This window comes from Amphibalanus amphitrite, unplaced genomic scaffold (genome assembly GCF_019059575.1).
Source record: "Amphibalanus amphitrite isolate SeventyFive unplaced genomic scaffold, NRLGWU_Aamphi_draft 001484F_arrow, whole genome shotgun sequence".
NCBI lineage: Eukaryota > Metazoa > Arthropoda > Thecostraca > Balanomorpha > Balanidae > Amphibalanus > Amphibalanus amphitrite.
Genome location: NW_024882977.1, coordinates 126,625 through 152,316, shown reverse-complemented (window position 1 = coordinate 152,316; position 25,692 = coordinate 126,625). Strand labels below are relative to the sequence as shown.

Sequence of the window (25,692 nt, the reverse complement as noted above, 5' to 3'; positions counted from 1 at the left end):
AACTCTAAGTACACTTCCAACTAGTTCCTGACAATAATCGGTCCTTTATATTCGGTATCATATATCGGATATATCGTGAGAAAACTGAGAGTCGCAAATGTATAATTTGACTTCTGAATCACTGTGACGTCATTTCAAATTAAATCGACACCAAATTTAGACACAACCTCGGCTAGGTATTCAGGAAGATGTGTGCAAGGTTTGTTCTCTATCCCTTCGCGTTGCTACGATATCGTCGCAAAAGTAAAGGGGCAACTATATGCCCCCCAGCGGCCGGCAGGTGGCGCGAAGGTCTGTACCTAATCTACATGTTTGTACAAATTTGTGCTCACACGCGGCGGTCAAAGCAATTAGAGTAAGCTTTAGTAAGTAGGTACCTACCTAACTGTGTAATGACCCTTATAATTATGATTTCCGCGACTGTGGTAAGATCACTGATATTCTATTGTCTCTATAACTATAATCACGCTGCAGTATGATGGCCACGATGCAGTATGACGATTTTGTTTCAATGGAATAATTAAACAGATGCCAGCCTCCCATATCTGACGGCCGTGCTTTAGTGTACCTCAACGGTCGTGGACTGACGGTGACGTTTTTTTCCTATCTTTATCTATCTACCTCCTTCTCTCTCTCTCTCTCTCTCTCTCTCTCTCTCTCTCTCTCTCTCTCTCTCTCTCTCTCTCTCTCTCTCTCTCTCTCTCTCTCTCTCTCTCTCTCTCTCTCTCTCTCTCTCTCTCTCTCTCTCTCTCTCTCTCTCTCTCTCTCTCTCTCTCTCTCTCTCTCTCTCTCTCTCTCTCTCTCTCTCTCTCTCTCTCTGTCTCTCTCTCCCTCTCTCTCTCTCCCTCTCTCTCTCTCTCTGTCTCTCTGTCTGTCTGTCTGTCTCTCTCTCTCTCTCTCTCTCTCTCTCTCTCTCTCTCTCTCTCTCTCTCTCTCTCTCTCTCTCTCTCTCTCTCCTATATACACCTATACAGGACTGCCCGGCGGAGGCGAGATTATCGTTCATTTCCCGGAGCAGAGAGGCTGGAAGGGCATGGTATCGGAGATGGAACTGGCGACACTAGACTGCGTTTTCTGCTCCCGTGACCCAGTGATAGGTATGAGATAACCTATAAGCTATAGCTTTTAATCAAATCATGTTGAAAAGCTATATTAATGGTTTAGCTTATCTCCAGGGTTGAGCAAAGAGCCTAGTGACATAATTTGAAACCCATTAAGTAGGTACCTAGTACCTACTGTTCCTTAGATATATTTTTTTTTTTTTGCTGAACATAGTTGCAGTTATTTTTGCAACCATTTGCCGGAGAGCTGAAGTTTATAAATATTCGAGCTAAACTTTCAAGTTTGTACTTGGTAACTTTTCTTTGTCAACGACTAGGTACACAATAAAAAATCGCCTGGTTGAAAAAGGATAATTGATGGACGAAGCACATACCTACTTTACGATAAACGTGTCACAAAAGCGCATATCCTCATAATGTCATCACCGTCCAGTTTTTAATTCAGAGCCCATTTCACACCGTCCCCACAGGGGCTGCGTCTGTCGGAGCCGTGGTGGGGGGCGAGGTGGAGCACGAAGTGCTCAGAGCACTGCTGGAACACCTCGGAACTACAACCGAGGTCAGTGAGAGCTGCGACTGCTGCCGACAGACCTCCATTCCGTCCAGTCAGCGGAACCGCGATGCTACTGCATGTCGCTACCAACATTCATTTGTTTTGAAGACACATCCATGTGTGAAATTATTGATGTACTCAGTCCCACGTGCGTAGCAAAAAAAAAAAAACAAGATCATTAAATAATACTTAATTATGACCCCATTTAACCGTGCCGTACAAGTGCTTTTAGTTCATTTCAAATAGCGACTTTGCAAGGGAATCCCGCGCTGTAATCTTTTATTCATTGGAGACGGAGTTGTACCAACTCCCTCCTACCTATTCCCCAGCTCTGTTATGCCACTTCCACAGACAATTTACAGTCCAGTTCAGTGCAGCGCCAACAGAACAGCATTGCTGAATGTTTTGATTCTTCCCGATCGTCAATCTCCTTTGTGTGTCCGAACAGGAAGAGCCGACCGCTAGACGTGAGGAGCAGCCTTCCCGAAGTGAAGACAGACAGCCGGAGGCTGAGCCGGAGTCCGCCCAGACTCAGACCGAGCCCGTCCAGCCGGAATCTAAGCCAGATCAGGAAAAAGTCCAGCCGGAATCTAAGCCAGATCAGGAAAAAGTCCAGCCGGAATCTAAGCCAGCTCAGGAAAAAGTCCAGCCGGAATCTAAGCCAGCTCAGGAAAAAGTCCAGCAGGAATCTAAACCAGCTCAGGAAAAAGTTCAGTCGGACTCATCTCTAAACATCCTGTCGGTGCGTTTCAATCAATAGATATAAGCATGTCTGTCTTGCAGGCAAAAAAAAAAAACAATTGGTCATGCATGACAGATTTTGATTGCAGGAGAGTTCTGTAAAGTAGGATTTATGGGTTTAGCTTCCGAGCCTTTAAATCCAGCCTAGAATATTCACGGACGAAATTAATTTTTTACAGTGACGCTTTTATTTACCTTTGTAAGCTTCTCTTTCTTTTGCTCTTTTGTCAATGACGTAGAGCCGTGGCTTTGACACTTTTATGGCTACCGTTGTTGTCTGGGGTTACCTATAGAGTGCATCCAGTTTGGTTTTGTTTCAGGTGGAATGTCAGATTTGCCTCCGTCCCTGGGGCTCACTGGTGCGCAGAGCCGTGGTCTTACCGTGCATGCACGGGCTGGGGTGTCTCGACTGCCTCCAGCGCGTGTTGACGACGGCTGCGGCGGGCCAGGCCCAGTGCCCGTTCTGTCGTGAACCTTTCAGTGAACCACCCGAGCCAATCTCCTTGTGATTGATCAAATGAAGAACGGGAATGAAGAAGTTGTGATGGTGAATGTGCGAAGCATCTAAAGGTTTTGTCCTCTCGATACCAAATTAATGTGATGCGACCCGATGTGTGGGACCAAATGCGTGCAAAGGGGGCCTTTTTGCACCGATTGTAAGATGTCGCATACCTATATGCTCCGTTATGTGTTGAACGTTTGTATTTTACTCCTTTGCACTGATTCTGAGGTGGAAGAGATTGAATCGAATTAAGTTTGATTTGATAACGGCAACCGATGTCAAAAAGTCCGTCGTTAAACGGCAAGATGGGCCTGCCATACGAGTTTTTTTTTTATTCGTGACGCAACTTGGTTTCGAGTAAATGTTGCTTTACCATATGACGTTATTCAGCCTTAGTCTAGCTGAGGTATTTGATAATTCCTCAACGCGACTTACCGGTGAAATGGCTGCCATTTCTCCCTGCATCCTTCGGCTTTCACTAGCTCTACTAGTCTATGTAGATCGGCTTATTTTTAAGCGACTAACGGCTGCAATTCTCACACAAAAAACGAATACAGCAAAGAAACTTTTAATGATCTCTGCATGACCGTTGATCACAGGTTACGCAAAATAAAACATGCTGATTTTAGCGATTGAAAGATAGATTTGTCGTGGAAACGGTACGTACGTGTACTGCATGTCATATGGTGGATAAATCTAGGGTAAATATCAGCGTTGAATTCAAAGCCATTGCTTCGGTATCGCTGCTCACGTTTTGTTGTGAGTGATTGTAATGCATACGATGTTCTTATGTTGGTCAAAATATGTCATTGTTTGGCGTTAAAAAAGTTGCATCATCCTTTGACAAAATGAATTTATCTAAGACCTATAACATAACAAAACATAACATAACATAGCATAATATGTGAGCAGCTTTAAATCGGATTTTGGAGACATTGCAACATTTGTGACAAAAGGGACTTATCGCTAAAAATAGATTGGCCGCTGGCTGGTCGACACATTTGACAAAAGCAGCTGGCTGAAATATAATTACCGTCTCGTTTCAGATTGCACGGCCGACCCGAGCTGTCCAAGTGTAACAGCTGCAGACAGCGGGTCTGAGTTTAGGGGCATCAGGGCAGAAAGCCAGTCCAAAATGACCACGGCAGCATCGTCATTTTCGATCAAATGTGCCATGTCCTCGCCTGCGATGGTGAAGGTCCGAGAGCCCTCGACGTTTCTCCTCCGACGTCCTGCCGGCATGATGTTGACCATGTTGTCTTGGTTCAAATTGTTGTTCGTGTCGGCCACGTTTATATTGTTGTCGTTGTTATTATTGTCGTTGTTGTTATTATTGTTGGCGTTGTTATTGTTATTGACGTTGTTGGATAGAATGCCGACGAGGTTGTAGACGGACAGGACAAATGTGAGGAAGCTGAACACGTTGAAGCCGTAGCCTGCCGAGGCGTCCTGACACTCCTTCTCCTCTCCGTCGGGGAAGTAGACCAGCGGAGGTCGAGAGGAGGTGGAGGGCGCCGAGCGAGCGGCCCGAGAGAGGGCGGCGTCCTCAACGACCACGGCAGCCGGAGGGACCGGAGCATAGGGACGCCTCTCGCCCTCCAGCGGGGCCAGCGGTGACTGGGTAACCACGGACGACCTCGCACACAGAACCGCTTTGGGCAGCAGCGGCAACAGCAGCAGAGACTGCAGGCAGGTTACGATAAGGTGCATGTCAGTCAGTCCGTGGCCCACAGAGATTCACTAGTGGAGATGTCTCTGCCGTCGCGGCAGAGTGGAGCTTGAAGAAGATGTCGCTGCTAGTAACTCCTTGCCTCAATGGCCGGTTCTCACCCCTGCAGTCACCGTACTTCCGTCGTCTGTCTGCACTCTGCAGCCATTCAGCTAGCCTTCCCCCTATGGCGACCGAGCGCAGTCCGTCAGCCTGCCTTCCCCCCTATGCAGCGGTGCGAGCACGGGTAGGCGGTGTCACAGTCGCCGGCCGCTGCCGCCTGAAGGACGTCCTCCAGGCTGGTGCCGGGTGTCTCCCATTGAAGTACCTCGGCCAGAGCAGCACTGGAACAGAGCGAAGACTAGGCTGGTCAGGAGGAGTGACCTCGCATGGATTCATATCTCATCATGTGGCGTACAGCGCTGTTTACCCCGCTTGGAAACGTCTACTTGCAGTGAAATCTACGGGTGAATATGAATTCGGGACTGCTTGCTGAACCACCACTGGACTCTGTGATCGAATAATGATAAATGAATTTAACAGGCCCTCTGAAAATGGAATACACTTTGCGACCTTTGCGGCCTTGGCATCCTCAACTATCTCTAAAGAGGCTGTATAAGTAAAATTAATCGTTCACTTGAAGAGAGTCGACCGACGTTAGTACCAAATATCGTCATTTTAACAAATGAAATCGGTTCCGGAAGCCTTTCTCCCTCTCTTTCTTTCTTCCCCCCCTCTTTCTCTCTCTCTCTCTCTCTCTCTCTCTCTCTCTCTCTCTCTCTCTCTCTCTCTCTCTCTCTCTCTCTCTCTTTCTCTCTTCCTTTCTGTCTGTGACTCTCTTTCTCCCTCTCCTAAAAGCTGCTCAACCGATAAGAATATAAATATCGGTGCTTAATGTTGATTAAAGGGACTGTCCCACCTTTGCATTAGTTCTGAGTTGAGATAGCCAAGTTGACGGCCAGGTTCAGAAACCACTATATATCCTGGTCGCAATATCCTCAGTTTCGTGGTGTTAAAGAAATTCGTTCCCTTCATTTGAAAAGTGGGCCTTAGGTAAGGCCCTATCTCTGAACTATTAACGGCCATTTGATGACGTCATCAGCCGTTTCACGCGTTCGACCTGTTTTACGAATAACTAAGTTGAAATCGGCGCGGGGGAAATCTCGCACTTTGTTTATAATTCGAGTCGGGCTATCGTTTTTATCCAACAGACTTAAATTGACTAGGTATCATCAAGGTATCATATTGCCAACTACAAAATGCCTAATCAGATACACTTTTGTTATTGCATGAGCCGCGTCATATTTGAAAGCAAATATATTTGCTGCCAAATTTCCCCCTCATTGGCATGAAGTAAATCCTTCATTACGTCACAGATCCGATCTAAATGACGTCACGATGAAATATAAAAATCTCAATATCTCAAAAAGTAGCGTATGAAAACGCGTAAAAACTTGCAGAATTCGTCACAATACCCTGAGTAACATTTTCGAATCCTAAACGGGACTTTTTGGAAGGTGGGATAGTCCCTTTAATATATTTTATCGTTGGTCATGATAAATTAATCAGTGCTAGTCGTCAATACATGGGGGCGTATTGATTTCGCCCATAATTAATGCATCTGTCGCCTCCAGATGACAGTCGAATGCAGAGATAGCAGATTCAATTTGGCTCCGAATTCATCCAATCTGGACTATGTCATTAGGATTGGACAGCCAATGATTGCATTGGATAACGTTCAGGGTTATAATATCAGAATGTCGTGAGCTACTGTTAATAACATAGATGGTGTTCTCGCCTGAATACTGTCACAGGCGGTGACTTTCTCACCTGAGCACGTCAGACAAACGGCGGCGTTCTCACCTGAACACGTCCACCAGCGTTTGACCCAACCGGCCGAGCGCTCTGCCCTGGTCCCCGGCCTCGCAGACAGCCCTGAGAGCACAGCAGCGGTCAGCGGTAACCACCGCCTCACTCCACGCCACCAGCACGGAGTACACCACGAGAAGAGTGGCTTCCTTCGGGTCCGACTGGGTGGTGACTTCGTCTACCTCCGATCCAGAGATCGGTTTGACTTGATCTCCTGAGAAACCAGAGGTCTTTGCGCGCCAGGTTTGGGTGGAGTTGTCTTTGAGAGCTGCCTCGCGGCGACGGCGTCCGGGTGCGATCATCACCTGGTTCAACACGTTCTGGTTGGTGTTGGCATTGTCTTCGTTGGTGTTAATGTCGTTATTGTCGTTGTTATTGTTGTTGTTATTATTGTTGTTGATGTTGTTGTTGACGTTCGACGAGAGCAGACTGACCAGGTTGACCGCTGACAGCACGAAGGCGAGGAATCCGAAGGCGTTGAAGCTGCTGGAGGACTTGGCCGGTGGCTCGCACTCGTCACTGAGGTCGGGAAACCAGACGACCGGGGGCGCTGCGCTGGTAGTAGGGGTGGGCGGCTGGGGCGCGGCTGTCGGCGGGCCGTGGCCACGGCGCCGGGACACCACGGGACGGCGGACACCGACCAGCGGCCGGCGGCCCGCGGCGAACGACCTGGGGCGGCGGGAGGGTTCCCAGGACTCCCCGGCTGGCAGCTGACCCAGTGCCAGGTCACTATACCGCCCTGACCTGACCTGCCCTGACCTGGCAGTGAGCTGGTGGCTGGCGGACCACGGAGTCCACCCAGTCGAGATACCAGAGCTCAGAGACCCCGCTGGCAGAGCTGACAGCGCCATACTGGCCGGTGCAGCTCTCTGCTCTGGGTCGTCACGGATCGGGGCCTGCCCAACACGCCCCCGAGTGGTGCCACCTCTCGCGGTTCGTCAGCGGCGCCGGAAGGAGTCCGTTGAGCCGGCCGTTACACGGAGCTCGGTCAGGCACGGGACATCAGCGTGCAGCTCGCTGACAGGCAGGATGCCACGCGGCTGAGCAGAGCGACCTCTTCTCCAGTTGTGGTGCATTGTAATACATCTCTAACAGCCCGTAATGCTGTCATAACGTTCCGTAATGACAACGTAACGAGCGCGAGCCGTCACTTGAGGCGCGAGCACTGCCTGTCACGGCCACGACTACGCAAATCTGCGTGACGATCACGTGTCATCCTGTGACGCCCGGTTGCGTCTCACCTACCTCTCCTCCGTGTCAGTAAACCACAAGTCTGCCGTCCCGCTGTCTCGGGCCGTTCCCTGCACATTTGGGCACCTTTTGAGGAGATGAAATGTTTGCTACTGCGCATGGCAGCGCCGTCTCCGCGCCTTAGCGAGCGTGATGAGCAGCTAACTACAGCCTGTGTGCCGGCGTAACGGCTAACTGTTTGCGTGATGGATGGAGGAGCGGGTTGCTCTGTTTAGCGTTAAATGGAGGGAGACCAGACGAACACCGAGCAATATTACCGTGTCAACGGCGGCAGACACAGCCAACGACCTGTAAAGGCGCCAGGGGGAAACCCAACGCGGGTGACCGGACCCGTTATAATTGCTCATCATCTGTCATTTGTTTCTAGGACTTTGCTTGCATTTGTTCACTAAATAGATAGTACCGTACCTAGTTATTTACCGCACTCATTATCTGCCGGCACTGTTGTGCCACTTCGCACCAGCAGCAAACCTGTAGCTAATTCGGCAGTTTCTGGATTGCTAGTCCTACATGGTCCTGCCCTCGTTATGCAGATGAGTTTTTAGGTCCCGGCTACGGTTAAACGTCACGCTATAAAACCCAATCAGCTCTTTATATTTACCAAGTGGCTTGGACGATAGAACGCGCACCAACTGTGCATTCCCACTTATTGAATTCAGTGAACCTTTTTCTTTCGTCTCCTATTGCAAAACGTAGCGTCGCTACAAATATGAATCTGTCTACCCACCCGACAACTGGCTTCCCGTCGCAGCCTTCGATTTAGATTTATGTCCAAATCACCTGGCTCCTATCCGCTGTCAGCTGGAGCCTATACGCGCCAATGTATGGCTGGCTTTAGCGGCTCAGGCCATTTTACGCTCCGTTCGCGGCTTGATACCGAACTCTCCGACTCGGTGATCTCAGTTGGCATACCAACACGGTTCCTGTCTCCACGGCATCTCTCGGCTCGTCGCCACAGATGGGAACAACAGCTATCGACACCCAGGGGCCACGTCAGGCTGACACCGTCGGCACCGGTCCAAGTCGAGGGCTCGCGCTAAATGGTGCTCGGGAGAGGGGTGATTTGGGACAGAGGTAGAGCGACGGAGAGGGGTGAGATGGTGGGACAGAGGAGGGAAGGAGCGGCGGCGCTGGTGGTGGGATTGGAGCTTTGGGCGGTGGTATATGCTATGGCGATGATAAGAGTGCGTCGGAGTTGTCAGCTCGCCACCAGCAACGCACGGTCAGAAATTCTGGCCTGTCGGTGCGAGCAGAACTGTTGCCGCCGAGCTGGGATTATATTGTGGGTCGCTTTGGTAACGCCGACTACAGGCGGCAGAGCGGCTCATCTCGCTGTGGAGATTTGCAGCCCACTGATAGCGAGGACTGTCTGACACTGGACTGCCTGACTTATGAAGAATTTCATTCGCTGAATAGCCCGAGATGATTGTTGTATGCGTACCAAGGAACCACAGTCTGTCAGATGCTATACATTTCAGTGGGATGGTAATTAACAAACGCTACTCTTTCAGTTAGAGCAATGTCGTCAATACATGCACCTTGAACATCATCAATTCAGGGTCTTACCCATCAATTGCCTGATCTCATGACCAGAAAAGACAAAACAATTATGATATCGCATTTATTGTGGAACAACACAGAATGGTCACTGAGTTAATCACGACTTTGTTGCCTTTAGCTCCTAAAAATGTCAATTATTGCGCTCAGAAATGTTTTTTTTTTTAGACCTTCATAAGTGCGTTTCTCAAGCCTCACAGCACCGTCAGCTAGCCTGCAAAATTTGCATTTACAGGACGAATCTTCACCACAGCAGCCATCAAGGACAAAACAGTCGCCATCGTTCGTTCAGCCGCACCTTGGGAACACGGTATCGCAGTTGGCCCCCGCCTCCCCCAGCCGGGACGCCCGCTGGAGGGTCTCCACAGGTAGATCCCTGAGGGCGGCGGTCAGCCGTGCCGCCCCCGCCCTGGCTACCGCCGCCGCCGCCGCCGCCCCTGCCGGCAGCCGAAGGGCGGCACTGACACAGAACCGCCAGGCGACGCAGTGCGTCCTCCCCTCTCCGGTGACCTCCCGCCACAGCTGGAGAACCTCAGTAACGGCGGCCAGCGTCCAGGTGACCTCATCAGAGGTCATGTAATCCGGAACACGACGGCGGTGGGCACGTGGCAGTGTGACCTGATCAGGGTCATGCGCTCTACCACGAACGTTCCTTCTCCTCTTGATCTGACTTCGACCTCTACGTCCCGACCTGAGTTGACCTCTGGCTCCGACCATTGATGTTTTCCATTTAAGAATGGTCTCTAGCCTACCACGTGACCCCACTCGTCCCAATACTGTATTTGTTGCACCAACTCCAGAAGACCGGCGAAGTCGATTGGTTGCCGCACGTTCCCGAGACCGAATGCGGGCCACCATTTTGTCCCTGAGACTCCTCAGGAGCGTCAGCTGACGTCGACGCCCGACCATGACGTCATTCTCGTTGTTCAGATTGTTGTTGTTGTTGGCCACGTTCACATTGTTGTCGTTGTTGTTGTTATTGTTGTTATTGTTATTATTGTTGTTGTTATTGTTGTTGATGTTGTTGGCGACGTTGACCACTATGTTGATGATGGCGATGATGAAACTGGAACAAAAAAGATAATTTGCAACAATTAGAATATAGACACTCATTGCATTGGTGTATCGCTTATGGCGTATGCAGAACAGTGAACAGTGAACAGCATATTGATTATGGAAAAAAAATCGAGAAACAGGGTTAATTTTTAATATGAATTTCTCTAATGAGCGGCTTCTCATCGGCTATGTCAGTATAGACTCTTATACGAACACAATTTGTGAGGAAAATAAAGGTTAACGAACTCACCTAAGGAAGCCAAATGACGACATTTGATGCGTCGGAGTGCATTCTGTAGGATCGTCTTTCGGGACGAAAAGGACGGGCATTTTCTTTGTTGACTCGGAACTGAAAACAAGAACGAAGTGTTAGATGAAATGCACTTGACTTTCATTGAATGTTGTGGGAGATAATCGATGAAAAGCAGAGCCACTTCAACGGTATCATCGATAGGTATCCTCGGAATATCAGCTTCAAAGCTGATGTGAAGTTTTCTCAGAGAGCTGGATAGGTAATGAATTATAGTTAGGCATACATGAAAGAAATAGGTACATCTAAGGCACAGATGATCAGCAAATTCAAAGCAACATAATATGCAAGAGCTTTGATTAAGTTCAATTCATGTCGTCGCTACAAAACAGGGGAGCTAACAATTCTGTTTCCGACGGATCAGGCCCGGCTTGATTACGCTGCAGATTTCTCGGTAGCCAATATTTTCAACAGAACCATATCTCAAAATGAGCTATATATCTGCAAGGAGCTTAGCTGGCGAGTTTCCGACTCGGGATCGCCGTTAGACTACACTGACTTTGCAGTAGCGCTGGATGGGGTCGTTGGGTACTTACATAGGCGATGAGACATTTCTCGTGCGGGCTGAGCGAAAGAGCCTTAGTTTCTGGTTTGACTAAGCTGGCACGTGTCTGCAGATGATGAGTTTCTGTTTGAAAATAATGCGCCATCCTGTCTGGCAGGCTTCTGAGCAATGCTGAAGTTAGACACACTCTGACATTTTGTACAGCCGAATGTGCGACATGTCATAGCCATGCAACATACATTCAATGAGCAACGCAGCCCTGACAAGAAGAAAGGTAAATGCCAACCTTTCATTGCATGGTCGCACTGCTAACAGTTGATTGATTAGGTAATTAACCATGACGACGATGATCCTGATTTTGATAAGGACCGATCCTTTCAGCATTGGGTACAGTCGGTTACAACGATCTGACAGAGTGCTTAGTGGCGTTTCAGCGGGAATAAGTATGTGTAATAGTTGCATAGATTACTAGGTAATGCCTAATCCATGGTAAGATTTCCTGTGTGTTTAGAAGGAAGTTCCGTACCACCGAGCGTGTCAGACGCCAGGTAGGGTGGGAATGGTGATCGTAATTTCCCACCACAATTCCGGCCTCGGAATCAATTATAGCCTCTTGAGTCCCGCCAATTAGCCCATGAATGGAGAACAACGAAACTTTTTTGGCTGAGAGCTTTGGTGCCAATAATGACCAGATTGGTGACATTTCAGCCGTGAAGGTCATCGCGCATGCGCAATGACATGTATACTGGGATATACAAAAATACTCAAAGCCTATAAAATCTGACTGAAAGGCAACCCATGAAAACTTCCATACAATCACCAAAGTGTATTTTTTCGTTTGTGTAGGGCGTAAAATGGCTAATAGTATTGACACGTTTAATTATCAACACCGCTCGCCCTTAACTTCCGCTTCTTCTGCCCCTTGCCCACTGCTCTTAAGTCTTTAGTTGCCATTTCCTTTGAAGATAGGTATAGAACTTGTAGCACCTGTTGCGAATCGATAAATAGTAGAGGAAGACCTTGCAGCATTATCTGAAGCGACATCTAAAAAAAATCGCCGTATGGTGTGTTTTAGAGAGGTGCTTGCCTATGTCATTGTGCTTAGGGGTCGGATTCTAATTCATCGGGCGATTTATAAAACTTTGAGTGAGGATCTACGGTCATTGAGGTCGCCAACGATTCGAAGAATGTCAACGCTCAACCACAGAGCAGCTTGAAGGCATAATGTTGTTTGTGAGCCACAAAAAATGGCTTTAACTAACCCAGCAACCATGTATACTACAGTATACATGACTAGTCCTAGGCACAGTCCGTTGTATACTGACGTTTACAATTCTCCGTCGTGCAGGATCCCGTTGGTCACTCGGGTGTACATTTATTTTTTCAGAGGTCAATTCCTCCCAATAATTGTAGTGCTACTTCTTAAGCACACTTCAAAAATTTTCGGGCCAAGGACATTTGTATACCTTAGTATACATGAACTTTAATTCTGTCTGGAAAAGTTTCAAACACACAATTTTGTTTACAAAACCTGCAAGCAATGATCAACAACGAATGGTTATGTTAGCAAAACAACAGTTTTCGATGAGTCATACTCTTAAAAAGAAATAACGGGAAAATAATTAGGAGACGTACCTCTATTCTGCGACCGCCGAGATACCGGGAAGATTGAAGCGCTGAGGCGTCAACAAATTCAACTTGAGGATATAAATTCAGCCACCAGGTGGCGGACCATGGCATGAAGAATGCAACGCATGGCCATGAAATAGCCTAGCCACTAGTGAATTCCGTAGATATAGACTTAAGACGATGTATACCCCAGTATACAAAAAGAACCAAGAGGATAGGGCCTTCACCCGGGGGCTACTTATACACTCAGAGATTCAAGGTTAGCAACATGGTCGGGAACTTGGGAGAAAATACGAGCATATTCAATTAACTTCCAAACATTTTAAGAGAGCCCTCCCGTCAAAGCTGAGGCTCATTTAGTGAACTTTTGTCGGTAAACCAGCAACTCCAATCTGGTGACCTTCGCCGGGTCACGGGCTACCAATGAGAGTGCGCCATTGCCGACTGCTGGCTGGCCTCTCTCGGCCGACACCTCCTCGTGAGGAGGTCTCTGTTCCCTACCATGCTGAGGGGAGCTGTCATGCCAGGATGCTTAATCGGGGAGATTTCCGCGTTGATTGTCTGCTTTGATTGAAGCTGCTATAATATTATGCATGCTATTGCTAACTATACTGTGTGCACTGTGCATTATCTATTTTTGTGTGCTTATTTAATGCTTTTTGGGGTTAATGCTCTGTTTATTTACGATTTTCATAACGTAAAGTGGACAAGTGTAAGTCGTCCGAAATGATACAAATACAGTTAAGACGTACCCCGGCCACCAATTGATACCTTGCCAAGAAGTCACGGGCCAAGAAGCCCGCAGTTTCCGATACCAGGTTACAAATGTATAAACATCAGGTAAGTACAGCCCTCTGCTCACTGCGTGGTAGGTATACGTTACACACAGCAATATCGACCTACGTTCTTACTTAAAGCGACGGAGATGCATAATGATACTCTGGAAATGTCCACAACAACTTTTTGCATCCGTTCTAAAAGTGGCACGTTTGAAAGCTCCCTATATTTCCAGATATCAGGGAAAATGTTAATTTTCAGCTATTTGCTCTGCCCCGAATCAGATTGAGCCTGACTGCGCCACTTCCAATGGGAAAGTCCAAATTGAGCCTGGCGAGGGGAGGTCGGAGTTTTACGCACGCTGCCCAGATACGCACGTTTGTTATGATAGCTCGCACTGCCTGGGTAGAGGCTATTCACTACGGCTGATAGGGGAGGGGAGCCCTCGGGTATCCAGCGGTAGGTCAAAGTTCACAGAAACTGGCCGCCGGGGCACAATGATGGTCACCTGAGCTGCGGATCACAGCTGGACTTCGGACCTCTCCCCATCCCCTACCCCAGTTGACCCGAGACGGGTCGCGGCGTGCCCTCGGGGCCGGCAGGGTGTGCGGGACGCCGGCGTTACGGCCAGGGTGGTTGGTGTTTTTGAGGTGGTGTCTGCTGATTATGAGCTAACGGGCGAAGCAAAGTATTTTCACTAAAACGGAAAAAAATCTTAGTATGAGCGGCCCGACCTGTAACGATTTTGAGAGGTTTATATAAAAGCAACCACTGGGCTGATTGACCTGCGGTCTGTTTTTTTCTTTCTTTTTTTTTGCTGGGCAGCCTAATATCCCTTCTACGCCGTAATTAACTTCTATTGACAGGGCTGCGGAGTCGATGAATTTTTTAGGACTGACTACGACTCCGGCTCCGCACACCTGGCAGGGCCGAGGAGGCGGCAGATTTTCGGTGACTCCGACTCCGGTCTCGGTTTCCAAAATCGACTACGACTCCGACTGCGACTCCGGTCACAGCTGTCGACTCCAACCGATTCCGACTTCGGCTTCGACTCCCACTCCGACTCCGCAGCCCTGTATATTTATAAACTAAACGCGTCTGTCGTGGCACGTGCCATGTGAAAAGTTAAGGGTGCTCAAATTCTTTTCCTTAAGTATGTATAGAGCTTTCGAAAGACCTATAGTAAAGGTCTTTCAAAAGGATATAGATTATTACATATCTTACCAGCGCTGGGGAAAGGGGGTTGGGGGGTTGGACGTATCCTGCGTTTTTCGCAGATATTGAGTAAAAAAAAAAAACGGCAGCGCAGAGCAAAACCGTTTTCGCCACACCTCTTAATGCAAGTTTCCCGCACATACTGTGAAAGTTTCCAGCCCATGCCTCTCAAGGTCAGGTCACCAGGTAGGTCACGTAAAGTGACCTCGCCTCAGAAAAAATTAAAATGTTCGTCATAGCCACATTGACTGAACGATCGCCTTGAAACTTTGAGCGATTGATAAGAGCGATGTGCATTAAATGTTAATTTCGTAATTTTGATATCGCTGAGCTAAGTTTAGGACAATCTGCAACCTCTCTATTTTTGGTCAGTTGGAGAAAATTGAAATACGTATTACAAGACAAACGGTATTCTAAACACTCAAATATCATGACACCAGAAACTTGACACACTGAATAAGACAATAGCACATGGGAACCTTAATTACTTATGTCCCCGAGGCCATCGCATGTCATGAAAGGTCCCCGGCGGATTTTGCCTTTGATTAGAGCGATGAAAACATCTTCGATGTGCTTAGGTCGACGATGCGCATTGACTGATGCGCAACATGACCTCTTCCGGACAGGTCATGACCTTGAACTTGTTCGTTCCTTGCTTGAGTCAAAAGTGTTTAAAGGTCTATCGAACGCGCTTTTCTACGGCACTGCATCAATATTGGTTCATTTAAGTTATGCGCCGGTGTTTCAGAAAATGTTTAAATATGCACCACTTTACCTTTGTTGACATCTGGTGACCTAACCGTTAACCTGACCTATAAACTGATCGAATTATTTTCGTCTTGATTTTGAACGTTGTTTCAAATGTCGCTTACCGTGTGTTGCTACGTGGCCCATAGACTGAGTTAACCCTCGCCCGTATTGTTGTTTAGCCAGCCATGAACGTATAGGGGAGGGGGGGGGGGGTTCGTTGGATACCCCTTGCCGTTTGGCCTCTGATGGACTTAGAGCTTCACGGAAAAAACGAGCGTGTTGTTGGTGACGAGAGGAAACAAAAAATGTCTATTTTTAAGGTCCTAGATCATACGTTGACCTTCCAGGTCAGGTCAATGACCCCAAAAATCGGAACAATGGAAACTGTTAGAAGTTAGAACGTCGTAAAGTGTGGCTGCTAGGTTTTTTCGGGGTGCTAATCACAAATATCATGTTAGGTTTGATCAAATCTTCACGCATTTAGGCCAGGTCGGGTCAGGTCAGGTCAGGTCAACCAGTAGGTTCTTGCCGGGTATCTATAGTAGGTGTCAACTGCCACTCACAGCTCCGCAACATGTTACAAAGGCACCAAAACTGCTTCTTAAATGTTCAAATGGATGCTAAATTCTAAATGAGTTCCAAAAACTGTCCTAGACACGTGTAAAACTCGAAAAGTGAATCAAGGTCACCGAAGTTCAATGACCTAACCTGAGTTTCACGTGACCTTGACACCAACCTTGACACCAACCTTTAACAATCCTGAAAATGGCTAATTTATTCCTAGTCCCTGTGCTTTAGAACGGCCTGGTCGGGTCGCGCCAGACTGTCTGGATCGGCTTCTGGCCGAGACATAGCTTCGGGCTATTGACCCGAGTGACCCCGGCCCGCGTCCACCTCCCTGCCCCACGGAACCGGCCGACTGGCCCGCCGACCGGTTTAGCCTCTGCGCTGGTCACCGACTCATGCCTGTTTACGCACCCAACTCGCACTACCATTCCGTAGTAAGCGGCTGTCAGCTGAGCTCATTGAAGGCATGGCAGGGACGGTTCTAGGAGGGGGGCAAAAAAACTTAGTCTCAGGGCGGAAAATACAGACTTCTGTGTATTGTAGCGACACGGAGAGGTGGGTCTAGTCAACAAGGGGTTCAAACAAAGTCGTGTGGTATTGCGCGTCCCTCCGTCAGGACTTCCGCGCACTCGGTAGCAGAGCCTTTGAGATATTGGCCGGTTTCGCTGAAGCAACTATAACCTACCACGCAGTGAGCAGAGGGCTGTACCTATTGTAGCCTGATGTATCCCGTCGTGTAAAACGCGCCAGACGCCTGAAGTATAAATTAGAATTTCTTTTGTGATCTTATGTGGGAGCTTCACCACCTCTTGACAGGGTACTCGTATATCAATAACCTAACTGGCGCTGAGAGTTTGCTGAACTACCCTGATGATAAATGTGAAATAATCGTGACTAGGGTAAGGCTGGGAAAAGCGATAGAGCGAGTGCGCTTTTCAGACACGGAGCGGCAAATTTACCGAGACATTTATTTCTTGTCTGATATGGGAGCAATGACAGGTGGAAGCCGTACCCCGACTGCCGTCATTTAGATCCGCCATTACTGCATTACACGGGCGCTGTCAGGCTCCATCCTGCTAAATTTGTCACCAGTATCGTGAACAAAACACACAGAGCGGACCTCGGCGTCGCTCGCAGCAGCCCGAACGCACTCCGGTCGTTCGACGGGCGCGGGCGGGACGCGCGCCGGCCGCTCCGTGATGGCTAATTTATGGTGATTAGGTAATGGGGTCTTCCACTGCCGGCTGACGTTCGCACGGCTTTAGGTAAACATGCCTGTCGTGGATTACGGGCTATGGAGGCGTTATGGGCCCATCATCTGACACGCACCACAGGTCACAATGAATCTGACCGCGTGATGGGCTTCAGCTCCGGTTAGCGTTACAGCTACACTAAGCCGTGTGCCGTAAACATTGCCAATGCGCTCTGAAAATATTGGTAAGACTTGCATCTTTTTGTGGTTGTGAATAATACATAATTACTAACTGCAATTATTGCTAATTTAATTCAAACGGTAATGATATGTTTGCCACCGTAATATCTACGAAACTGCGCTCTGTTCTGAAACTACCAGGACAGCAGTAATCCTAAAAAGCTGCTCTAAAAGCAATAGGAAGTGACACAAATACATATATGGTTCCTTCGAAAATAACTTAGATGCTGCCAAACACACCATAAGTAAGTGTTAGTTGTTCCTACCTGCTCTGACCTCCCATAAAGTTGGCGTATCCATCGCCAATGGAATCCAGGTCCATGGCCTGTCTCTTCCATCTGTGCCGATCCGTTCGTGTGCTGGGTTTGACTACTGATCCCGAGTCTTGAATGGGTATGTGCGGAATTAATTCTTCTGCATGTGAATGGCCGGTAAGTGATGCATAGGACGATGGATGGAAGTTCGGTATGTGGCTTCTGAAATCGCTGGGCTTGGACATAAAAGCGTTCTCTGAAAGAGCTCCGCCTGGCCCGTTTGGTAGCCAAGCAGTGGCAGAAATTACTGCTTGCATTGAAATACTGTCCACTTCTCACTTTTCCTTCACCGTTCAAAATAACTTGAGTTGCATTGGCCTTTGCCCAATGAGTACTTTGTCGTTTGTTTTTCTAAATTGTCCGTCTTCGTGTTATTATACATATAATCGTATCCTTTCTCTTCCTCGCTTTCAATTCCTTTCTTCGTTTTTTTTTCTGATCCCGTCTCTTTTTGTATTCTTCTTTTTTGCTTTTATCATAAAACTTTTAAGCTCTCCACTCCTTTTTCCTCGCTTCTTCACTCGTCCTCACTCCTCTCCCTCTCCTTGTCGTCGTCGTCCTCACCACAGCAGCACTCGTAACAGCACCACAGTCGCGGACACTTGATCTTGAACCAGCAGGCGAACAGGCTGCGCAGACACCCCATGGCGACGTCTCAGGGCGCCGCTGAGGCACTTGTGACGCCGCCGGCGCCGGACCATGTGCGCTGGACCGACAGGTGGCCGTTCCGGTTCGTCACGGTTCGCTGTGGTTCGCTGTGGTTCGCTGTGATTCGCTGCCGTCCCCGCCCGACGATTTGTGGTTCACGGTGGGCTGCTTCGCTGCCAGGCTCCGGCATGGAACAAGTCGACCGACAAGGGTGACGACCCGCAGAACTGTTGCAGTTTGCTACCATGGGTTTCGGTAAACGGCCCGGCTGAGATGTAGGTTTTCTGTGGACTAGAGTGGCAAGACGGTGGGAGTCGAGCTGGTGTTACAACTACTATGTCTGTGGCGGAGCTGCAGTCCCACAATCCGGTGGAAACAGGAAGCAGCGGAGGTCTTCTTCCGCACACCAGTGAGGCAGAGAGCTCAGACGACTGGCGACTTCGGCAGCTGGACCTCCAGCTGTCGGAGCTGTCACGGCAGTGGCTGTCTTCGAGTGTCTCTGACCAGCTGCATGCTGCCGCGCCTTCCGAAACCGCTGCTGACGCTCACCGCAGACAGAAACGCAGCTGCCAGACGGGTCTCTTCGGCTTCAACACGTACAACTTCCTCACCTTCATGCTGCTCGCCTTCAACGCCGTGGCCAACGTCATCAACAACATCAACAACAACAACCGCAACAACAATAACAACAACAACGACAACATCAACTCCAACAGCAACAATGTGGCGACCAACTCTGCCAACGGTAATCAGATCATGGTGATCATTCCGCCACTGGTGGGCCGCCGACGCCGCTCGGCTCCGGACGGCTCCTGTCGGCTCCGGCGGCTCCTGGTGCAGCGCTCCGCGGAGCTGCGGAGCCAGCTCCCGCGGCTCCTGACGGCGCAGGGAGCGTGCCGTCAGCGTGCTCAGTGTCGAGCGATGCGGAGTTTTGCCGGGAGGTATTTTGAGGTGCCGCCGTTGTACGTCAGCTGGGGTGATGGCGCACAGTGGCAGGCGCTATCACGGATGCAATGTGGGCTGATGCAAGCGACGTGCACTGCTGATGAAAGCTTTTGATGTCTGGTAAAATCATGCTTTGTCTTGTCTGCTATTGTTTGTCATCATATCATTGTAAATGACGGAGTTAACTCACGATAACATATAAACGAGCTGCAAGTTGCCAGTTGAATCGGTTGTTTTACGGGACTTTTTACGCTCTGTTGTTTGTGCTATCTGCTTAACCCTCGCCCTGGCAGGGGGTCGATGCGACCCCCCCTAAGGTTTTTCGAAGATAGCGTAAAAACGGCGGCGCGCAGCGCCGCCAAATTTAGCACAGCCTATGGGGCAAACTTTTTACATATGACCTGAAAATTTCAGGTCCGGTTGACCTTGGGTCAGGTCACCAGGTCAGAAAAACCGGTACAAGGTCATGGTCAAATTTCAACTTTCTGTTTGCACCTGTCCAACTCGCAGTTTTTGACTGATTTCCTTCAAACTTTCAAGGTGTGCTAAGTTCACCGAGTTGTATAACATATAGTTCGGGTTTTTTAATGTCACTGACCTGAGGTCAGTTAGAGGTCATTACGTCATAATGTTAAGCCTATGGGAAAATACTAAATTCGGAAAATACTGGAGATATCCACTTCGTTCTATCACTTTTGTGCTTTGAAACCACAGTACTTAACAGCAGGTCACTTGGTGCTTCTTTGTTTGGTGTACTTATCCATGGGTCAGGTCAAATGAGGTCAACCGAGGTCAAATGACGTTTTTGCCAATAACTTGGCACATAATGAAGCTAGAGCTTAAAAAATGATGTCATTGTGTTCCTTGTGATCAGCCGAATCGAATCATATGCGATATGACGCAATTTGGTTAAGTTGAGCTTAATTAATTAATTAAAGTTCACTTAAAATTTAAGGAAAACTTTAAGTACACTTAAGCAAACTAAAAAGTATACCATTCGACGCGCCTTGACGTGCTGAGTTCATTGGTGCTTTTTGTTCTATCTTAAATAGATCAAAAGTTATAAGCGAAAACTTTTGACATGTTTTTAGCGAAATTTTTACATTTATAACCCCCAAAACCCCCCTAAATATTGACCTAGAGCAACCAAATTTGCACAGGGGCGAGAACTTCAAGAAACCCACCTACCTACCAAATTTGGTGTTTCTAGGTGCCATAGGAGCCAATCGCGAGGGGGGGAGGGTCGCATCGACGCCCCCCCTGCCAGGCCGTGTTATGAAAAATGCCCTGCCAGGGCGAGGGTTAATGTTTATACCTGCCATCATCAGCCGTAGTCTCGGCCGGGGGCACACAGCAGCTCCGTGGCCGGGTAACGGTTCGGTTCGGTGCGCGGTGCACTGCACCTGGCGCCCGCTCGGTCCGACTGAGGGCGCTCAGTCGGCTGGCGTCTCATGGCTGCGGCGCTGTGGGCGCTGTTGGCGCTGACCTGTGCCGCCGAGCTGACCTCAGGTCAGAGGTCAGGTCACTCTCTGACGGCGGGGACGACGGACGGAGGACTGTCTCCGGATCAGATACTGGCACTGGATGTCTCACTGGCGTCACTTCGCCACGCGATGGTGACTGAACTGAGGGACGAATACCTTAGGACTTCACAGAAAGCAGGAGAAGACGACCGACAGAAACGGTCTGTGCGCTGTCCAGGCACTGGCTTTCTCGGCTTCAACACCTATAGCCTGCTGACGACGATCCTGCTGGTCTTCAACGCCATCGTCAACACGCTGAATAACATCAACAATAACAACAACAACAATAACAACGACAACAACGACAATGTGAACGTGAATGCCAACAACGCCGAGTCGAACTCTAACTCGATGTCGATGCTGGTTGTGGTGGTGCCCGGGGGACGCTGAAGCACTCTGCAACGGACGGGCTCCGCCCGGGCTGCGCAGCAATGTCAGAAGCGTGTTTAGTGGTTTCATTAGGTGTGAGTTATATATTCGCTAGTATAATCGGGCCATTACAGCTGACTGTGTAATGTGTATATTAGGTTAGGCTTTTGATAATCAATAAAAGTTGTCAATAAAAGCATAAAGTTCCAAGGTCTTTATGCTGATGATCTGTAAGTAAACATTTTATGCGATGAATACGATGGATATCGGATAGTCTATGGGTATTGGAGAATGGAGACACACAAAAATGAGTACAAAAAAGATGCAAACATTGAGGCCCAACAGTGATAGCTGGAGGCCCAACAGAAATTAGTCTCCTTTGCTATTTCGGTGTAACGCTTTCGTCACAATTTGTGCAATCGTCCGCTGTAGCCTGGGCCAAAGTCTGTGTTCATGTTTATTGTATAGCAGAAGTATCATTATTTCACAAACGTTCATGAGGAATAACACCAGAGCGTGACCGCGCGATGCTTTGAAATGGGACCCAGCCGTCGCCATTTGCACTCAGAACCACTGTTCTTTACATTGCGCCTGTGTGAAAGGACGTCGACAGGCTTGACGTTTATCTTCAATCTTTTTTTCTTTTTTTCATATATTTGCAGAGTTGAACTTGTAGGGCAGGGATGGATAAGATCAGAGAAGTGCAAAAAATATTACTACAGAGTTACAAAAATGAGAAGGCATGCTTCAAAAATGCAACAAACTGTGTAAATTAATCTCATAGGTGTTTGAGACAATGCGACAATGTTTGCATTAGTTTATTTCATTGAACTCTCCCAACATGTGTTCTTCTGTTCCAAATTTGTGGTGGAATAGAACGAACACTTATCGGAGGCATTTTCTGCCCGTGGGGTGCCGTCAGATAGGATTGTTTAGCGTGCAGCTCCGTCGAGTTGATACGGTAATAAATTGCTTTTAGATACGCGCTCCAAGGATTGGAAATTCGTTTCCCATCAGGAAATCGACTAATGCTCTTACGAACGATGATCATAGTTTTGGTCAAAGCAGTGAGCTACGAAGCCTTGATACATTTGGGTATGAGCGAGCTGCAGAAATCAATTGCTGAGTGCTTACGTTCTATATCTTCTTCATTGGTATTTTGTCTCCCATTCTACGTAATGCTTCTTTAACTCTCTCTTTCTTTTTTTTTTCTCTCTCTCTCTCTCTCTCTCTCTCTCTCTCTCTCTCTCTCTCTCTCTCTCTCTCTCGGCAAATCTGTCTCTCACGGCAAAAGTCTGCCATCATGCGCTACGCTTCGCTGATTCTGTTCAATCAACATACAACAGATAACTAGGCCCCAGCTCGGTGTTTTTTATATAAATTAATTTTAACGTTAAGGTATCTTTAATGCTATAAAATTTGAAAAGATTTATTTTGTAACTATAGAAGCTATTAACATTTCATTTTACTTCGAAACGCACATTTTGATCGCATGATAATGTTCTCCACGTAACACCTTATCTAATAAGACATGCAGCAACACATCAGTCTTTCTGCCAGGACGAGGCAGTTATGTACTTCACTAGCGGCGCTTAACGATGTCCAATTTCATAACTTGGATTGTATTAGTCCCGCCAAAGTGTCATAACTAAGATAGCCACCATAAAGCAAGTTGGATCTTTACCCTCAAATAGCCGCATGAAATTGATACTGGCATATCCGACAGAGAAATCGGTTTCCGAGAGTCATTCTGCTCGGTATATTATGAAGGCCGTGTTCAGTGATAGCCTCCGACGGCCACTGCCATCAAATGACAAGCCCGGCTAATGACATCATCAATCACGTGTGAGAACGATCGCCTGCTCCTCGCCGACACAGTAACGTGTATTGCCGATACAGGTAACACTGCGCGTAAAAGACAGCGCTGCAGGTCAGAGATAACGCTGCACGGTATCAGAGACGAACTCCAGCACGGGTCGATAGTTGACCCGCAGGTGTGTACCGCCGGCTGGGGTACCGACGCTGTCCGGGTACCGGTACTCGTCCGGAAGGCGCGAGCAGTTGGGGTACTGCTGGTGGCAGGTACCGGCGGCGGCCGCCGCGGAGACGGACAAATGCCAGTGGGCCGAGACGGGACGGCGCCGCAGCCACCCGGCGGCATTGTGACTGGGGAACACAGACACACGGCAGTTAATTAGAGAATGCATAGAAGTGCCTAGCCTAATTTGCAGCGTTATTAAAGCAGACGGGAAAGTGCGAAGACGTGTCCTAGCGTTGTGGAATCGAAACAACTGTTGAAAAAGAAATAAGGAGCTTATTACTGATAAGTGATTTGTTAAGTATGTACAAAGATGCGCACAGATGAATACCAAAAAGTATTTGCGCACATACACAGTAGGGTGACAGTTATTTTCTGATTTTTTGAAAAAGCAAAAAGGCAGTTCATTTTATGGTTCCATATAGCATAAAAACATCACATGCAAAGTTTCATCCGGATTGGATTATATTTAACCGTGCCTCCTCGAGCTTGAATGTATACGTTTTTAGCCATTGTGCCAGCAGTGTAGACCCTCCTGGTATGTAAACCGTAAGCAGAGTTTCTCAGCTATTCATAACGATGGAATAATAAAACAAAAGACTGTGGTACATGAAAACTAGTGATGTATTGTAAAACGATAAAAAAAAACTGAGATAAGACTCAACGCGTCTTGTGGCAGTTGGCAATCTTGGACCTCCTGAAAAATCTGAGCATCTGCGTCGAATGCTATCGCTCATTACTGCAGATGCCGGGTGACGGTGCCTTTGCTAGCGTTTGGAAACCTTCCACGGTGTGCCTCCACCACCTGCAGATGTACTGCCTCTGGTCATCATCCTTGGCGAGGGTCAAATTGTACGTTTCCATCAGAGCGACGCCACGCTCGGCGAAGTCGTTCACCACCGTGATGCCGTTGGCCTTCCCCGCTGCGGCGACATAGCGGTGGTCGTCATGCCACTCGGCAGGGTCGGGCTCGAGGAAGCTGTCGTCAATTCCAAGAGTGACGAAGAACGTCCGCGACGATGTGGTCACGAAGTTTGCGAGGGTCTTCTGCGTCAGGTTTGTGCTGAGATCAACGACGGCCCGCTTGGTAAAAGTCCTACGAGCCCTCGTTCGAGGCGAGGGCCTCAACAATGGCCCGCTTTCCATGCAGTGGTAGGCTCTCGTCAAAGAACGCCAACGGGATGAGGCCGTCACTCAGATACCACAAGTGACGTCGGGCGAAGCCGCTGAGGAGCGTCTTGGCGAGGGACTTGTCCTCGTACCCGGCCAACGTCTTCAGAAGGGAGAGGTCGTTCTTAGGGGCCGATGTAGGGCTCGGCGCGGTGTACCACGCGGGAATGTAGACCGACACGGCAAACTTGACGAATCAACGACCAAGAACGACCTCTCCCTTCTGACGGAACCCTCCTAAGAACGACCTCTCCCTTCTGAAGACGTTGGCCTGGTAAAAGGACAAGTCCCTCGCCAAGACGCTCCTTAGCAGCTTCGCCCGACGTCACTTGTGGTATCTGAGTGAGAGCCTAGTCCCGTTGGCGTTCTTTGACGAGAGCCTACCACTGCATGGAAAGCGGGCCATTGTTGAGGCCCTTGCCTCGAACGAGGGCTCGTAGGACTTTTACCAAGCGGGCCGTCGTTGATCTCAGCGCAGACCTGACGCAGAACACCCGCGCAGCCTTCGTATCCACATCGTCGCGGACGTTCTTCGTCACTTTTGGAATTGACGACGGCTTCCTCGAGACCGACCCTGCCGAGTGGCATGACGACCCCAGCTATGTCCCCGCAGCGGGGAAGGCCAACGGCATCACGGTGGTGAACGACTTCGCCGAGCGTGGCGTCGCTCTGATGGAAACGTACAATTTGACCCTCGCCAAGGATGATGACCAGAGGCAGTACATCCTGCAGGTGGTGGAGGCACACCGTGGAAGGTTCCCAAACGCTAGCAAAGGCACCGTCACCCGGCATCTGCAGTAATGAGCGATAGCATTCGACGCAGATGCTCAGATTTTTCAGGAGGTCCAAGATTGCCAACTGCCACAAGACGCGTTGAGTCTTATCTCAGTTTTTTTTTAATCGTTTTACAATACATCACTAGTTTTCGTGTACCACAGTCTTTTGTTTTATGATTGCATCGTTATGAATAGCTGAGAAACACTGCTTGTGGATTACATACCAGAAAAGTCTACACTGCTGGCCCAATGGCTAAAAGCGTACACATTCAAGTTCGAGGAGGCACGGTTAAATATAATCCGATCCGGATGAAACTTTGCATGTGATGTTTTTATGCTATATGGAACCATAAAATGAACTGCGTTTTTGCTTTTTCAAAAAATCAGAAAATAACTGTCACCCTTATACACAGCCATAAGCCCTCA

At 48.5% G+C, this 25,692-nt stretch overlaps 4 protein-coding genes across 4 annotated transcripts; 2 read left to right on the top strand and 2 right to left on the bottom strand.

Annotated features, from left to right (window-relative positions):
• The first annotated feature begins 951 nt into the window (after positions 1-951).
• LOC122373364 (translation initiation factor IF-2-like) lies at positions 952-3,429 on the top strand. Its single transcript, XM_043351339.1, has 4 exons — positions 952-1,097; positions 1,532-1,620; positions 2,063-2,356; positions 2,676-3,429. The coding sequence occupies exons 1-4, from the start codon at positions 1,034-1,036 to the stop codon at positions 2,862-2,864; spliced, it is 636 nt and encodes a 211-aa protein (XP_043207274.1). The 5' UTR covers positions 952-1,033; the 3' UTR covers positions 2,865-3,429.
• LOC122373365 (putative uncharacterized protein DDB_G0287457) lies at positions 3,410-7,285 on the bottom strand. The gene is made up of 2 exons (XM_043351340.1): positions 6,429-7,285; positions 3,410-4,909 (listed from the first exon to the last, which is right to left on the bottom strand). Exons 1-2 carry the CDS (start codon positions 7,283-7,285, stop codon positions 4,774-4,776), a joined length of 993 nt encoding a protein of 330 aa, XP_043207275.1. The 3' UTR covers positions 3,410-4,773.
• Positions 7,286-9,292: 2,007 nt separating this feature from the next.
• Positions 9,293-18,483, bottom strand: LOC122373366 (myb-like protein W). The gene is made up of 3 exons (XM_043351341.1): positions 17,750-18,483; positions 10,549-10,647; positions 9,293-10,308 (listed from the first exon to the last, which is right to left on the bottom strand). Exons 1-3 carry the CDS (start codon positions 18,052-18,054, stop codon positions 9,531-9,533), a joined length of 1,182 nt encoding a protein of 393 aa, XP_043207276.1. The 5' UTR covers positions 18,055-18,483; the 3' UTR covers positions 9,293-9,530.
• A 298-nt stretch (positions 18,484-18,781) lies between these two features.
• LOC122373372 (homeobox protein 2-like) lies at positions 18,782-21,303 on the top strand. Its single transcript, XM_043351348.1, has 2 exons — positions 18,782-19,343; positions 21,092-21,303. Exons 1-2 carry the CDS (start codon positions 18,782-18,784, stop codon positions 21,301-21,303), a joined length of 774 nt encoding a protein of 257 aa, XP_043207283.1.
• Positions 21,304-25,692: the final 4,389 nt, after the last annotated feature.